The sequence below is a fragment of the Hylobates moloch genome, unplaced genomic scaffold, assembly GCF_009828535.3.
Source record: "Hylobates moloch isolate HMO894 unplaced genomic scaffold, HMol_V3 SCAFFOLD_6, whole genome shotgun sequence".
NCBI classification, from domain to species: Eukaryota; Metazoa; Chordata; class Mammalia; order Primates; family Hylobatidae; genus Hylobates; species Hylobates moloch.
In genome coordinates, this window is record NW_026652281.1 from 68,767,718 (window position 1) to 68,784,361 (window position 16,644).

At 40.4% G+C, this 16,644-nt stretch overlaps 1 protein-coding gene across 3 annotated transcripts in view; it reads right to left on the reverse strand.

The window, feature by feature from the left end:
• JMY (junction mediating and regulatory protein, p53 cofactor) overlaps positions 1-16,644 on the reverse strand; it is a 96,192-nt gene that overhangs the window by 42,428 nt on the left and 37,120 nt on the right. For all 3 annotated transcript variants that reach the window (XM_058440770.1, XM_032156979.2, XM_032156976.2), the window contains exon 2: positions 6,674-6,847. In XM_058440770.1, coding sequence (XP_058296753.1) covers positions 6,674-6,847 — 174 coding nt within the window. The remainder of the gene's footprint in view (positions 1-6,673; positions 6,848-16,644) is intronic.

The window sequence follows — 16,644 nt, forward strand, 5'->3', positions numbered from 1 at the left end:
TGCAGCCCATGCTTTGCCAGGCCATGTGTATTTGTACACTTGATGAAAAAGGGCTCTTTCCTAATTTGTCTGATGGGTGAGTGGCAGTGGGCGGGTGGGGGACAGGGGGTGCAGTTTTCTATTTCACAGAAAGGCACCTACAGACTTGCCCTGGGGGTTGGGATAAGAATGAAATGCACATTCAAGAATTTACTAGGAGACAATTGGCAAAATGAGGTGACTGGCTACAACAGAAAGAAATTCAACTGCCTTCCAGTTTCTAGCTTATTTACATTCAGGAAGTATTTAAAAACAAGTTGGACAATCTGTTTGAAGTGCTTATGGTTGATCAAGATGATGAGTATAGGCCAACTGGCTCTGAACCATTAAAGACACTGGATTTAAAAATCTAGAGGTTCGTCTAGTTTCAACGTCATTTTACTTTCATTTGAAAGTAACTTGTACCTTGCTGTTGGATTAATATCTTTACCTTCAAAATGTGTTTATAGCTACAAATACAAAGAACACAAACATGCTTTCTGCACTTTTTAATGCTGTTTTTAACTGACTTTTGAAATTTTGTAGATTTAATACTGCAGTCAATTGGTAAGACCCAGAAAAACTCAGACCCAGAAAAATTGTAACCTTCAGTTCAGTATGCGAAATCCCTAAGCTGGTTCAAGTCCTGTTTCATTAGGCTAGTGGTTCTCAAACTTAAATGTGTATCATAATCACCTGGAAAGCTTATCAAAACAAAGATTGCTGAGGTCCATTCCTAGAGTTTCAATAGACAAGATCTGAGGTGAAGTCCAAGAATCTGTATTTCTAACAGGATTCCAAGTTATACTGATACTACTAGTCAGGGGATCACATTTTTGAGACCCAATGTAATAGACTTAGAATCTGTGAGCTCCCTAAAGAGGTGTCTATCTCAGAAAGACTCCCTGGCCTAAAATAATGCTGGGTAGGCAGGAGCTGCTTAATGCTTAACAGGTGAGATATTATGTTAATATCATAAATATTAAACGTAAAAACAAATATAAATACATTATACATTTGGGATGCCAAGTTCTCTTCTTTCCTATCATACTTTAATACCTAGGTTAATGAAACCATTGGAAATCAAGCTCTTCTTAAAGAGAAAAGGTCAATTATTTGGTTAACAACTTTATATCTAGTTAACAAATTCTTTATATTCTCTCTGTTGACGGCTGGGTGCAGTGGCTCACACCTGTAATCCCAGCACTTTGGGAGGCAGAGGCGGGTGGATCACCTGAGGTCGGGAGTTCAAGACCAGCCTGACAAACATGGAGAAACCCCCTCTCTACTAAAAAATACAAAATTAGCTAGGCATTGTGGCGCATGCCTGTAATCCCAGCTACTCTGGGAGGCTGAGGCAGGAGAATTGCTTGAACCCGGGAAGCAGAGGTGGCGGTGAGATTGCACCATTGCACTCCAGCCTGGGCAACAAGAGTGAAACTCCGTCTCAAAATAATAATAATAATAATAATAATTATTATTATTATTCTCTGTTGAAATAACCGGTTTGATATTTTGATTAGAACCCAACAGACACAACTGTCCACAGAATATAATAACATTCCAACCATCTTTCTTCTCATCTTCTATAAATCCTTAGACTAAAAGCATACCAAACAATTCACACCGTGTGGATAACAGCAGGTTTTGCTATCAAACACGTGTTCAATCCCAACCACGCTACTTTCTGGCAACCATCAATGGTGCTGGATTGGTGTGAAGATTCAATTAAGTTAGTGCCAATACCACATTACCTGGTTAAAGCACAAGCACTAAGTATAAGCACTAAACCATTCCTCTTTGTATATCTCTTCATCAGGAATATTCTCTATTCCAATCTCTGACAGAGATTGTAACGTACCCACTTCCTACTGAAAATTCTTATTCATTCTTCAATAGTGAAGCACTAGATAGTCCCTCTTTTTACATATATCTTTAGGCACTGATCACCCCATTGTGTGTGCTTCTTATGTAAGTGTGTGCATTCTTCACATTTAACTTTTTTTAAAAAATCACCTTTATTGAGATATAACTTGCATACAAAAGCAACATTTTGAGTGTAAATTGTGATTGATTTTGACAAGTGTATACATTCATTTTTACCATTAAAATCTAGATTTAAAGAATCACGGCCGGGCGCGGTGGCTCATGCTTGTAATCCCAGCACTTTGGGAGGCCAAGGCGGGCGGATCACGAGGTCAGGAGATCGAGACCACGGTGAAATCCCATCGCTACTAAAAAAATACAAAAAAATTAGCTGGGCGTAGTGGCGGGCGCCTGTAGTCCCAGCTACTCGGAGAGGCTGAGGCAGAAGAATGGCGTGAACCCGGGAGGTGGAGCTTGCAGTGAGCTGAGATCGTGCCACTGCACTCCAGCCTGGGCGACAGAGCAAGACTCCGTCTCAAAAAAAAAAAATAAATAAATAAAAAATAAAAGAATCACTCCAAAGAAGTCTGTGGTGCCTGCTCCTTGTCAATTTCCCCTAAGCCACCCAAGGCAACAATTATTTAGCTTTCTGTTAGTACAGATCAAAATCATCATTTCTAGAATTTCTTTTTTTTTTATTTTTATTTTTTGAGACGGTGTCTCGCTCTGTCCCCCAGGTTGGAATGCAGTGGCATGATCTCAGCTCACTGCAAGCTCTGCCTCCCAGGTTCATGCCATTCTCCTGCCTCAGCCTCCCAAGTAGCTGGGACTACAGGTGACCGCCACCATGCCCGGCTAATTTTTTTGTATTTTTAGTAGAGACAGGGTTTCACCATGTTAGCCAGGATGGACTCCATCTCCTGACCTTGTGATCCACCCACCTCGGCCTCCCAAAGTGCTGGGATTACAGGCATGAGCCACCACGCCTGGCCTAGAATTTCAAATAAAGGTATCAGAAAGTTTATGCTCTTTGTGTCAGAAGTCTTTTTCTCAGCATATTTCCTGTAAGCAATTTTACTATGGCTTAATTTATACACAACCAAGTGAATCCATTTAGAGTGGTCAACTCAATGAGTTTTGACAGCCGTATACACCTCTGAAACATTAATCAAATACTGACCATTTCCATCAACTCCAAGAGATTCTTCGTGCCCCTTTTAAGTCCATCTCCCTTTATGCATTATATATTCTTTTGTATTTAGCTTCTTTGACTTAGCATGATTTTAAGATTTACTCATGCTGTGTCTATCAGTTCATTCCTTTGCATTGCTGAAAATTATTCTACTATAGTTATGTGCTGTGTAATGATGTTTCAGTCAACAATGAAACACATATACAATGGGGGTTTGATAAAATTATATTGGAGCTGAAAAATCTGTTTGATTGGCCTAGTGACATCTCGATGATCCTGATCCTAGGTAGGCCCTAGGCTAATGTGTGATTGTGTTTCAGTTTTTAATAAAAAGGTTTTAAAAGTAAAAAAAAAAAAATTATTTTCTTGGCCGGGCACACTGGCTCACGCCTGTAATCCCAGCACTTTGGGAGGCCGAGGTGGGTGGATCACGAGGTCAGGAGATCAAGACCATCCTGGCTAACACGGTGAAACCCCGTCTCTACTAAAAATACAAAAAATTAGCCGGGCGCGGTGGCGGGAGCCTGTAGTCCCAGCTACTCAGGAGGCTGAGGCAGGAGAATGGCGCAAACCTGGGAGGTGGAGTTTGCAGTGAGCCAAAATCACGCCACTGCACTCCAGCCTGGGCAACAAAGCAAGACTCCCGCTCAAAAAAATAAATAAATAAAAATAAATTATTTTCTTTTTCTCTATTACTAACACATCTCAGTAATACTTAACACAATTACTTTGCGAATCAATTATAATCGTATTTTTTTAGCCCCTCCAGATTTAAAAAATCTGAGTAGATTTTTTAACTTAAAAGTAACAAGTAACCAGTAATGCAGTTAAAAAAAAAATCGTTGGAATCAGAAATGCCTGATTTGAGTACTGTGTCAGTTCTACCAGTCACAAATTAGCTGTGAACAAGTACATAATTATCCCAATATTAGTTTTCTTATCTATGAAGTAGGAAAATACAAATAATAAGAGTACCCAACTTACAAGGTTGTGCGATAATTAAATTAGCGTATCTTTTTAAAAGCAATACAACACAATCTGATGCAATGTATGAGCTGCTAACTAAATCTAGTTGTTGACTAACAAAAACTTAAATCTGCAAATTCACAAGTAGGATCAAGAATAAAAGAATAGTCATGATTGATGGGGCATTTTCTCAATGTCTTAGAAAAAGAAATGCAGTGAAATACAATTTTTACTGTCAGAAAAGACACAAATTTTCAAAGTATGTTTTCTGTTCCTCTTCACCTACATTCTACTTCCCAGGAAAAGTGTAGCAGTTAAGTGATGCTAGTGGACAATACAGGCTGACAAGTAGGGTCAACCAATTTGCTAATATTAATACCCAATACAAATCATGATATAATTATATAGAAGAATGTGTACAGATTCTGGATAGTCAGTGCTGTGCTATAGAGATTATGTCTGCTAAACAATGCAGCAGTCTAAAGTAGTTGGGTATCCAAGTCGTCCAGTTTATTCCTGGTTTTCTAGTAAAGTTCTTAGCAGACAAACATCTATGATTCATTTAAAGAAACAGGAATTTCCAGGCTGGGCAGTGGCTCATGCGTATAATCCCAGCACTTTGGGCAGCCAAGGTGGGCAGACTGCTTGAGTTCAAGAGTTCGAGACCAGCCTGGGCAACAGAGGGAGACCTCCATCTCTACAAAAACTACGACAAAAAACAGCTGGGCGTGGTGGCATGCACCCATAGTCCCGGCTACTTGTGGGGCTGAGGTGGGAAGACTGCTTGAACCCAGGACGTCAAGACTGCAGTGAGCTGAGATCATGCCACTGTATTCCAGCCTGGGTGACAAAGACACTGTCTCAAAAACAAAACAAAACAAAAAAACAGGAATTTCCAACATCTAAAAATTATTTGTTCCATGTTGCCGTTTTAACCCAAATGCCAAATTTATGACAAAACTGACTGATCAAAACAAACCCCACCCCCCCGGAAAGCTGACAGCACAGTGTTTTTCAAAAGTATTGATAAAGGAGTATGTCTAAGTTGTGTGACTGTCCTACTCTCCACCCTGATACATCAGTAAAGACAAAATAAGACACACAGACCACCTTACTTTCTCATACATTTTCAAATACACTCATCCCTGTCCCCACGCATAATGTTCTCAAAGTAATTGCTAATTTTCTCAAATAATCTTACATAATGATATTCCAACCTAACCTATTATGTAAAAAGACAATTTTAATGTTCTAGTTCAGCAACATTTATATGTGAATTACACATAACATTTAAGGTCAGCTATAAAATCAAACCCTTAAATGCTTGCCTCAAAAAATGCTTTTTCATCCATGTTGTGGGGGAAAAAAATTATTTTTATTTTTGAGATGGAGTCTTGCTGTGTTGTCCAGGCTGGAGTGCAGTGGTGCAATCTCAGCTCACTGCAACCTCCACCTCCCAGGTTAAAGTGATTTTCCTGCCTCAGCCCTTCGAGTAGCTGGGATTACAGGCATGCACTACCATGCTCAGCTAATTTTTGTATTTTTAGTAGAGATAGGGTTTCACCATGCTGACTAGGCTGGTCTTGAACTCCTGACCTCAGGTGATGCACCTACCTCGGCCTCCCAAAGTGCTGGGATTACAAGCATGATCCATGCCTGGCCGAAAAAAAATTTTTGTAATATACTTCGTCACATACTAATAAAAAATATCATGTATTTAAAGTTCTGTCATTAAAAACCTAAAACTTTCCTAACAAGTTCTTCTAAAAGAAATGTTCCCAAAACTGGCTGGGCGTGGTGGCTCACACGCCTGTAGTCCCAGAACTTCGGGAGGCCGAGGTGGGCAAATCGCTTGAGCCCAGGAGTTTGAGACAAGCCTGGGCAACATGGTGAGATCCCATCTCAAAAAAAAAAAAAAAAAAGAAAGAAAAGAAATGTTCCCAAAACTTTTTTTTTTCTTCCTGGAGACAAGGTGTTGCCTAGGCTGGAGTGCAGTGGCACAATCATGGCTCATTGCAGCCTTGACCTCCTGGGTTCAAGCAATCTTCCGCCTACCTCAGCCTCCTGAGCAGCTCAGACTATAGGCATGCACCACCACATCCAGCTAGTTTGATTTTTTTTTTTTTTTTTGTAGAGACGGGTTCTCCCTGTGTTGCCCAGGCTGGTCTCAAGCTTGGAGCTCAAGTGATCCTCTTGCCTCAGCATCCCAAAATGTTGAGACTACAGGTGTGAGGCACCACGCTCAGCCTGCCCAAAATTTCTGGTAATGAAGTCTAAGACTACACAGTCTCCAAAACATTAAAGAGGAGACACGACTAGAGGAGGAAGGAAAGTGCAGGAAAGCGAGAAAATAGGGATCTTCCCAATGTATTTACAACTTTGTGCTAACTTGAACACATTACTTTCTGGGCTATCCTCAACTCTGGCTACTCAGCAGAATTGCCTTTTGAGGTGCTTTAGAATGGATACTCAGGCTACAACCCTAATCTACCAAACAAGAAACTTTGCAGAAATAGGACCAGGTACCTTCTTTTTTTTTTTTTTTAAGTTCCTCTTGTGGATAACACATGGCCTTTCAGGCTGAGAACTATGAAACAGGCAGGCTACTAGTTAGGATTAATAAAAAAATACCTTGATCTGCTGTCTTCGTAGCATGGCAAGTTCTCTCATGTCTCGGAATGGCTGTAGTAAATACTGATAGAGTTCGGTTGTAGCTTCTGCAAGGCTGCTGTAGGCTTCATCCTCCATCTGATACAAGTCCAGAAGCTCCACCATGCTCTCTATATTCTTGTGCTTATCCAAGAGCTGTGGAACAAGACAGTTTCACAACTAAGAAAATCAATTCTAATAACCTATAAATACTTGCTTTGAACTCTCCCTATCATGCCAGGACCTCGGAACCCTAAAACACAGAAGCACGAGGGAACAAAAAGCATTGACTGCTTTTCATCACTATCTCCATACTTCAGGTGTCTCACTACTCAAGACCACTGCCTGAAGATTTCTTTTGAGGCTCAAAGTATTGAGCTTAGCCTTAACTCTTCCCATTTCTTCTTTTCTTTTTTCTTTTTTTGAGACAGGGTTTCACTCCTGTCACCCAGGCTGCAGTGCAATGGTGCAATCTCAGCTTGCTGCAACCTCCATCTCCTGGGCTGAAGTGATTCTCCTGCATTAGTCTCCCAAGTAGCTGGGACTACAGGTGCACACCACCACACCTGGCTAGTTTTTGTATTATTATTATTATTATTTTTGTAGAGACGGAGTCTCACCATGTTGCCCAGGCTGGTCTTGAACTCCTTGGCTCAAGACAGCCACCTGCCTTGGCCTCCCAAAGTGCTAGGATTACAGGCATGAGCCACTGCACCCAGCCCAAAAATTTTTCTACTATCTAGTAGAATGAAAATCATCCAAATCTGGAACATTTCCAATAAATTTCTTCAATTTCTACCTGTCACCTCCTTCAAAATCACGTCAGGCACTGGCCTAGGAGCTGGACATGTAAAAACATGGTCCTGGTCCTCAGAGCTTATAGTGTAGTGAGTAAACAGGAAACAATTTTTAAATAATTTAAATTTTATAAAAAATTATTCTTTTCCCAATGGTTCTTTTAGAGACAAAGAATTTCAAACTGTGATAAATATTAAAATTATAAGTTTTTTTTTTTTTGAGGCGGAGTCTCGCTCTGTCGCCCAGGCTGGAGTGCAGTGGCGCAACCGGTAGTGGGATACAGGCCCGTACCAGCCCGGTAATTTTTTCGTTTTTTAGTAGAGAGGGTTTCACCGTGGTCTCGATCTCTGGGCCTCCCAAAGTGCTGGGATTATAAGCGTGAGCCACCGTGCCCGGCCGAATAAAAGTTTTATAAAAGAATGAGGCCAGGTGCAGTGGCTCATGCCTGTAATCCCAACACTGTGGAAGGCCAAGGTAAAAGGATTGCTTGAGGCCAAGAGTTTGAGGTGGGCCTGGGCAATGTAGTGAGACCTTGCATGTATAAAAACAATAATTGGCTAGGCATGGTGGCTCAAGCCTGTAATCCCAGCACTTTGGGAGGCCGCGGCGGGTGGATCACAAGGTCCAGTAATCGAAACGATCCTGGCCAACATGGTGAAACCCCGTCTCTACTAAAAATACAAAAATTAGCTGGGTGTAGTGGCGTGCACCTGTAGTCCCAGCTACTCGGGAGGCTGAGGCAGGAGAATCAATTGAACCCGGGAGGCAGAGGTTGCAGTGAGCCGAGATCGTGCCACTGAACTCCAGCCTGGCAATAGAGTGAGACTCATCTGAAAAAAACCAGTAATTTAATCTTAGGAAAGATTTCTTGGGAGAAAAAAATGTAAAAATTAGCTGGTAGTCCCAGCTATGGGAGGCTGAGGCATGAGAACTGAGCCCAGGAGGACGGGTCTGCAGTGAGCCGTGATTGTGCCACACAACTGCAGCCTAGGTGATGAAGCAAGACCTTGTCTCAAAAAAAAAGAACAAACAAAACAAAAAGCGGCCAGGCACAGTCGCTCATGCCTGTACTCCCACCACTTTGGGAGGCCGAGGCAGGCAGATCACTTAAGGTCAGGAGTTTGAGAGCAGTCTTGGCCAACATGGTGAAACCCCACCTCTACTAAAATTACAAAAATCAGCCAGGCATGGTGGCACACACCCATAATCCCAGCTCCTTGGGAGGCTGAGGCAGGAGAATCACTTGAACCGGGTAGGCAGAGGTTGCAGTGAGCCAAGATTGCACCACTGCACTCCAGCCTGGGTGACAGAGTGAGACTCCATCTCAAAAGGCAAGTAAATACGTAAAAATAACAAATGAAAAGAACTAATATAGAAGACAGTAATTTACATATGAATACACGGACTCAATTTACCTGCTGGCAATATCATCTCCCCAAAGGCACAAAATTCTTCTATTCATTTTCATACCTATAGTTTCCACTACTATCTTTCTCCCCACTTATTTTCATTTTAGTTGTCGTATCATTTCATATGTGTAATCATGCTGAATTGAGACTTCAGACTCATTTCCTGTTCATATTTTTGGCACAACATGTAGCAGCAGTGTATTATTAACAATCATGATAAATCAGACAATCTACATTAAAGTGCTTTTATAACAAAAAAAGTACCAAACAAATATTAGCTATCATTCTGTTTTTTTAAGGCTACTGTTAAAACTAATATGGAGAATTTCGACTTCTCTAGTATTAGCTGAGCAGTTCTATCAGACCAACTTTTGCCACTGATAACAACAACAAACCGTGGGGCAAAATATCACAAAACAACTGCCTGTAGGCACTACAGAGTGACCAAAATAGCTATAAAATGGAAGGGACATCAACAATACCTTGGAAGCAGGGAGGGCTCTAGGCGGTTTATTCATGCCTTTCAGCCTGACAGTGTGCCCCAGTGGATGCCAAAAGAAGGGGAGAGGTACGACTAAAAACTCAGAAACCCTTGCCAGGCACGGTGGCTCACGCCTGTAATCCCACCACTTTGGGAGGCCAAGATGGGCGGATCACGAGGTCAGGAGATCGACACCATCCTGGCTAACATGGTGAAACCCCGTCTCTACTAAAAATACAAAAAAATTAGCCAGGCGTGGTGGTGGGCACCTGTAGTCCCAGCTACTCGGGAGGCTGAGGCAGGGGGATGGCACGAACCTGGGAGGCAGAGCTTTCAGTGAGCAGAGATCGCACCACTGCACTCCAGCCTGGGCAACAGAGCAAGACTCCATCTCAAAAAAACAAAAAACAAAAACAAAAATAAAAAACAAAACAAAACAAAACCTCAGAAACCCACAGTCTTGTTGGCTTGAAGAATCTGAGGACAGAGTTCAGGACAACCACAGCAGCTAGAAAGCCAGAGGACAATGATGAAAGGGAGACAGCCTAAGAAGAAGAAACTCCAAATTCATATATAAACTCTACTCAAATTTCTGGCTGATCACTGGAACTATACATGCACAGGACAGGTACTAAGCAATCCAGATAAAACAAAACAATAAATATTTCATCTGCTGCCTTCTGTAAAGGAGTCAGAGTTTGACATCTGAATCCAATCAACTTGACTGCTGAAAACAAGACTGTAAAAATCAACACTCTGAGGGAACATAACAGAATCCAGAGGCTCTACAATTTATCATTCACAATGTCTATTATACAATCCAAGATTAAAAGACCTACAAAGAAATAGGAAAACAAAACTCAGTCATCAAAAAGCAACCAATGGGGCAGGTGCGGTGGATCAAGCCTATAATCCCAGCACTTTGGGAGGCAAAGGCAGGCAGATCACTTGAGGTCAGGAGTTCGAGACCAGCTCTGGCAACATGGTGAAACAGTTTCTACTAAAAATACAAAAATTAGCCAGGTGTGGAGGAGCACACCTATAGTCCCAGCTACTTGGGAGGCTGAGGCAGGAGAATCACTTGAACCCAGGAGGCAGAGGTTGCAATGAGCTGAGATCGTGCCACTGCACTACAGCCTGGGTGACAGAGCAACTCTGTCTCAATTAAAAAAAACAACTATTTTTAAAAAAAGCAATCAATGAAGACCAATCATGAGATGAAACAGATATGGATTTAACAGACAAATATTTCAAAGCAGCTATTCTAATGCTAATTGGACATAAAAGAAATACACTCAAGAATAAACAGGAAATCTCAAAAAATAGAAACGAATTCTAGAATAGAAAATTCGCTGAATGGGTATAGAGTATGGTTCTAATAACAGTCAATGAACTTGAAGATAAATAAAGATAAATTATCCAAACTTATAGAAAAAAAAAAGAAAGTGCTGGGCGTGGCGGCTCACGCCTGTAATCCCAGCACTTAGGGAGGTCAAGGCAGGCAGATCACGAGGTCAGGAGATGGAGACCATCCTGGTTAACACGGTGAAACCCCATCTCTACTAAAAATACAAAAATTAGCCAGGCGTGGTGGCGGGCACCTGTAGTCCCAGCTACTTGGGAGGCTGAGGCAGGAGAATGGCATGAACCTGGGAGGCGGAGGTTGCAGTGAGCTGAGATAGCGCCATTGCACTCCAGGTTGGGCGAAAGAGCGAGAATCTATCTCAAAAAGAAAAAAGAAAAAAAAAAAAGAAAGCCTCAGGGACTCATGGGGCTATATTAAAAGGTCTTCCCCCACAACCCGAGATGAGCTCTCACTATATTGCCCAGGCTGGTCTCGAACTCTTGGATTCAAGCAATCCCAGTGCCTCAGCCACCCAGAGTGTTAGGATTACAGGTGTAAGACATTGTACCTGGCCAAAAGGTCTTAACATATATTGAACTGAAGTTCCAGAGGAGAAGAGAAAATGATTCAGAACAAAATATTACAAGAAAAATCCCAAATTTGGTGAAAGACATAAATCTACGTATGCAAGAAGCTCTAATAGCTCCAAGCAGATAAATGCAGTTACCCACAAGTAGGTTTTATAGTCAAACTACTAGAACTCAAAAATAAAAGAGAAATTCCTGAAAATAGCCAAAGAAAAATAACACAGGAGGAACAAGTACACCTATGAATGCTGACTTCAAACTAGAAACAATAGAGAACAGACGAGGAAAAAAACAAAACACAACAAAACATCTGTCAACCCAGAATTCCATTTCCAAGAAAATATATCCTTCCTGAACAAAGAAAAAATAAACAGTTAAATTAAAAGAGAACTCATCACCAGCAGATGGACACCATAAGAAATGTTCTTTAAAATGTGTTCAGATTGAAGGAAAATGATAAAGATGGAAACTTAGATTTTCATAAAGGAATAAAGATTACTGGAAATGATATAAGTAGGAAAATAGACTATTTTTCCTCTTAATTTCTATAAAATACACAGGAGTGTTCAAAGCAAAAATCATAATACTGTACCGAAGTTTATAATGTATCTGACTATAATAAATATGAAACCTACAGTATAAAAGAACAGTGTTAGAGATGAATCTATACAGAAACATATGGGTTCTTAAGTATAAGATGGGCTCGGTGCAGTGGCTCATGCCTGTTAATCCCAGCACTTTGGGAGGCCGAAGCAGGTGGATCACTTGAGGTTGGGAGTTTGAGACCAGCCTGGCCAACATGGCAAAACCCTGTCTCACTACTAGAAATACAAAAATTAGCCAAGCGTGGCGGCACACACCTGCAATCCCAGCTACTCGGGGAGCTGAGGCACGAGAATCACTTGAACTCATGAGTTTGAGGCTGCAGTGACCTATGACTGAGCCACTGCGCTCTAACCTGGAAGAAAGAGCAAAGCCCTGTCTCTTAAAAAGAGATGAAGTGGTACAATATCAACTCCAAGTATGGTTTAATTCCTATGGCAACCACTAAAATAATAATAATTTAAGAAGGTATGCTATAAGCCCCAATATATTCAAGTTACTAAATTAACCCAAAAGAAATCAGGAAAAGAAGAGGAGAAAAAAGAAGTAAAAACTACAGGCTATTTTCATATACATACCTCTATGTCAAAAAAAAGAAAAGAAAAGAAAAGGAAAAAAAAAAAAAAAGGAAACCAAAACAGAAGATATAAACAGAAAACAAATAGACCTAAATCCAACCTTGTCAAGAATTATATGAAATATAAATGGACTAAACTCTTTAACTTAAAGGTAGAGTGGCTGGAATGGATAAAAAAGGAAGCCACAATTAAATGTTGTCTAGAAGAGATAAATATCGAAAACAAAGACAAAAGTTGAAAGCAAACACTAAAGCATAAGAAGGCTGGAGGGACTATATTAATACCAAAGAGTAGACTGTAAGATATAGAGTATTACTGGAGATAATGCAGAACTTCTTTTTTTTTTTTTTTAAGACAGAGTCTCACTCTATGACGCCGGCTGGAGTGCAGTGGTGTGATCTCAGCTCACTGCAACCTCCAACTCCCAGGTTCAAGCAATTCTCCTGCCTCAGCCTCCCAAGTAGCTGGGATCACAGGTGTGCACCACCAAGCCTGGCTAATGTTTTTGTATTTTAGTAGAGACAGAGTTTCACCATGTTGCCCCCTGGGTGGTCTTGAACTCCTGAGCTCGGACAATCCGCCTGCCTCGGCCTCCCAAAGCACTTAGGATTACAGGCGTGAGCCACTGCGCCCAGCCCAGAACATCTTATAAACACGAGTCAATTCATCAGGAAGACACGACAATCATATGTGTACATACCTAATAATAGAACTTCAAAGTACATTAAGTTATAATGGAAAGAATTTTTAAAAAGGAAGAAAGTTCACAGAGTTGGTGATTTTAACACTCCTCAGTCACAACATCCTCGTTAGTATAATGGTGAGTAAAAGAAAATGAGACACAAATGTACAAAAAAATTCAGTAGAAACAACAAGTAATCTGAACAGACCTATATCCATGCAAGCGATTGAATCAATAACTAATACCCTTCCAAAACAGAATGCATTAGGCCCAGATAGGTTCATAGGTGAATTCTACCAGATATTTAAGAAAGAAATTATACCAGTTCTCTCAAATCTCTTCCAGAAAATAGAAGTAGAGGGAATAATTCCTCATTTTACGAGGCCAGGTTTAGCCTAATAGCAAAAACAGACAAACATTACAATAAAGAAAAACTACAGGCTGAGCATGATGAATCGCACCTGTAACCCCAGCACTTTGGAAAGCCTAGGCAGAAGAATCACTTGAGCTCAGGAATTCAAGGCCAGCCTGAGCAACATAGCGAGACTCTCTCTACTAAAATTAAAAAAAAATAGCCAGGTGTGGTGGGAGACTTGCTTGACCCTGTGAAGTCAAGGCTGCAGTGAGTCCTGATCATGCCACTGCCCTCCAGCCTGGGCAACAGAGCGAGGCCCTATCTTAAAAAAAAACTACAGACTGACATCTCCCATTAGCACAGACACAAAAATCCTCCACAAAATATTTAGCAAATCCAACAAATGTAAAAAGAATTAAATACCATAACTGAATGTAATTTATTCCAAGTATACAAAAGGCTAGCTCAACATTCAATAATCAATTGTCATCTATTACAAAAACAGGCTAAACAAGAAAAATCACATGATCGTATCAACAGATGCAGAAAATGCATTTCACAAAATGCAACACTCAATTCATGATAAAACTCTCAGCAAACTAGGAATGGAAAACCTCCTTCACCTTGATTAAAAAACCTTGAGCTAACGTATTTAATGGTGAGAAAGTATTTATGGTGTATACATATATTTATAATAATAAATATGTAATATATAAATATATTAATATATATTTTATATTTATGTAAATATATATTTTATATATTTATGTAAATATATTTCATATATATAAATTTATATATATACATATTTATATTTAATGGTGTTCCCACTATGATGAGGCAAAAAGCAAGGATGTCCCCTTTACTACTCCTATTTAACATAGTACTGAAAGTCCTAACTAATGCAATAACAAAAGAAAAGGAAATTTAAAATGTGTAGACTGGGAAGAAGGAAGTAAAACTGTCTCTGCTTGCAGATGACATATTTGTCCATGTAGAAAATGAACTCACATACACACACCCACACACCCCTCCAGGCCAGGTGCAGTGGCTCATGTCTGGCAATCTCAGCCCTCTGGGAGGCAGAGGCAGGAGAATCACTACAGCCCAGGAGTTCAAGACCAACCTGGGCAACATAGTAGGACATCATGTATACAAAAAAATTTTTTTTTAATTAGCTGGACATGGTAGCACATGCCTGCAGTCCTAGCTACTGCAGAGGCTGAGGCAGGAATCCTTGAACCTAGGAGTTCAAGGGTGCAGTGAGCTATGACTGGGCCACTGCACTCCAGCCTGGGTGACAGGGCAATACCCTGTCTCTAAAAAAATAAATAAATAAAAAATAAAATACACTAATTAATTTCAAAAAAATTCCAAATGTTATTTCTATTAGCACATCAAAAATCAGGTATAAATCTAACAATATATGTACAAGATCTATGACAAGAAAGCTATAAAACTCTGACAAAGGAAATCAAAGTAGATCTAAGGAAATATTCCACGTGTATGCATAGGAAGACTCAATACTAACAAGGTATTAGTTCTTCCTAACTTGATCTATAAATTCAATGCAATCCCAATCAAAATCTCTGCAAGTTATTTTGTGGGTATCAAAAAATAAATTCTAAAGTTTATACAGAGGTGAAAAGACTCAGAATAGCTAACACAATATTGAAGAATGTTGAAGGTCTGACACTACTCAACCTCTTTTAGATACTCTAAAGCTACAGTAGTCAAGACAGTAGGGTATCTGTGAAAGAACAGACAAGTAGACCAATGGAACAGAACAGAGTCCAAAAATAAATCCACACAAATACAGTTAACTGATCTTTTAACAGAGAGGAAAGACAATTCAATAGAAGAGTCTTAAAAAAGAATCTAGACACAGACCTTGCACTCTTCACAAAAATTAACTCAAAATTGATCACGGAATTAAATGTAAAACTCAAAACTATAAAACTTCTAGACGATAACATGGAAGAAAATCCAGCTGACCTTGCCTTTGGCCTTGACTTTAGATATGACACCAAAAACACAATCCATTAACAAATTGGTGAGTGGGACTTCATTTAACTTCTGCTCTGCAAAAGACACTATTAAGAATGAAAAGACAGGCTACAGATAGAAAACATTTGCAAAAGACATATCTGATAAAAGACTGTTACCAAAAGTATACAAAGAACTCCTGAAGCTCAACAGTAAAAAAAGATCCAATTTACAAATGGGCAAAATATCTCATTGAAAATATACAGATGACAAATAAGCATATGAAAAGATGCTCGCCGGGCGCAGTGGCTCATGCCTGTAATCCCAGCACTTTGGGAGGCCGAGGCGGGCGGATCACAAGGTCAAGAGATGGAGACCATCCTGGCCAACATGGTGAAACCCCGTCTCTATTAAAAGTATAAAAAAATTAGCCAGGCGTGGTGGTGGGCGCCTGTAGTCCCAGCTACTCGGGAGGCTGAGGCAGGAGAATCGCTTGAACCCAGGAGGTGGAGGTTGCAGTGAGCCGAGATCACGCCATTGCACTCCAGCCCGGGCGACAGAGTGAGACGCCATCTCGAGAAAAAAAAAAAAAAAAAGATGCTCAACATCACATAGCATTAGGGAATTATAAATCAAAATGATATACCAATACATACCTATTAAAATAGTGAAAATCCAAAACCCTGACATCAGAAAATGCTAGAGGATGTGGAACAACCAGAACTCATTAACTGTTGATGGAAATGCAAAACTGTACAGCCACATTGGGAGACACTGTAACAGTCTTATTTTTTATTTACTTTGATAGATGACTGAGAGACACAGTCAGGATCTCACTCTGTTGCCCAGGCTGGAGTGTAGTGGCACATTCGTAACTCCCTGCAGCCTGGAACTCCTGGGCTCAAGTGATTTTCCCACCGTAGCCTCCTGAGGAGCTGAAACTACAGGTGTACACCACCACACCCACTAATTTTTTAAATTTTTTGTGGCGATGGGTCTCACTATGTTGCTCAGGCTCATCTTGAACTCCTGGCTTCAATCAATCTTCCCACCTCAGTCTCTCCCAAAGTGTTTGCATTACAGGCATGAACCACTATGTCCAGCCCACTCTGACAGTTTCTTACAAAAC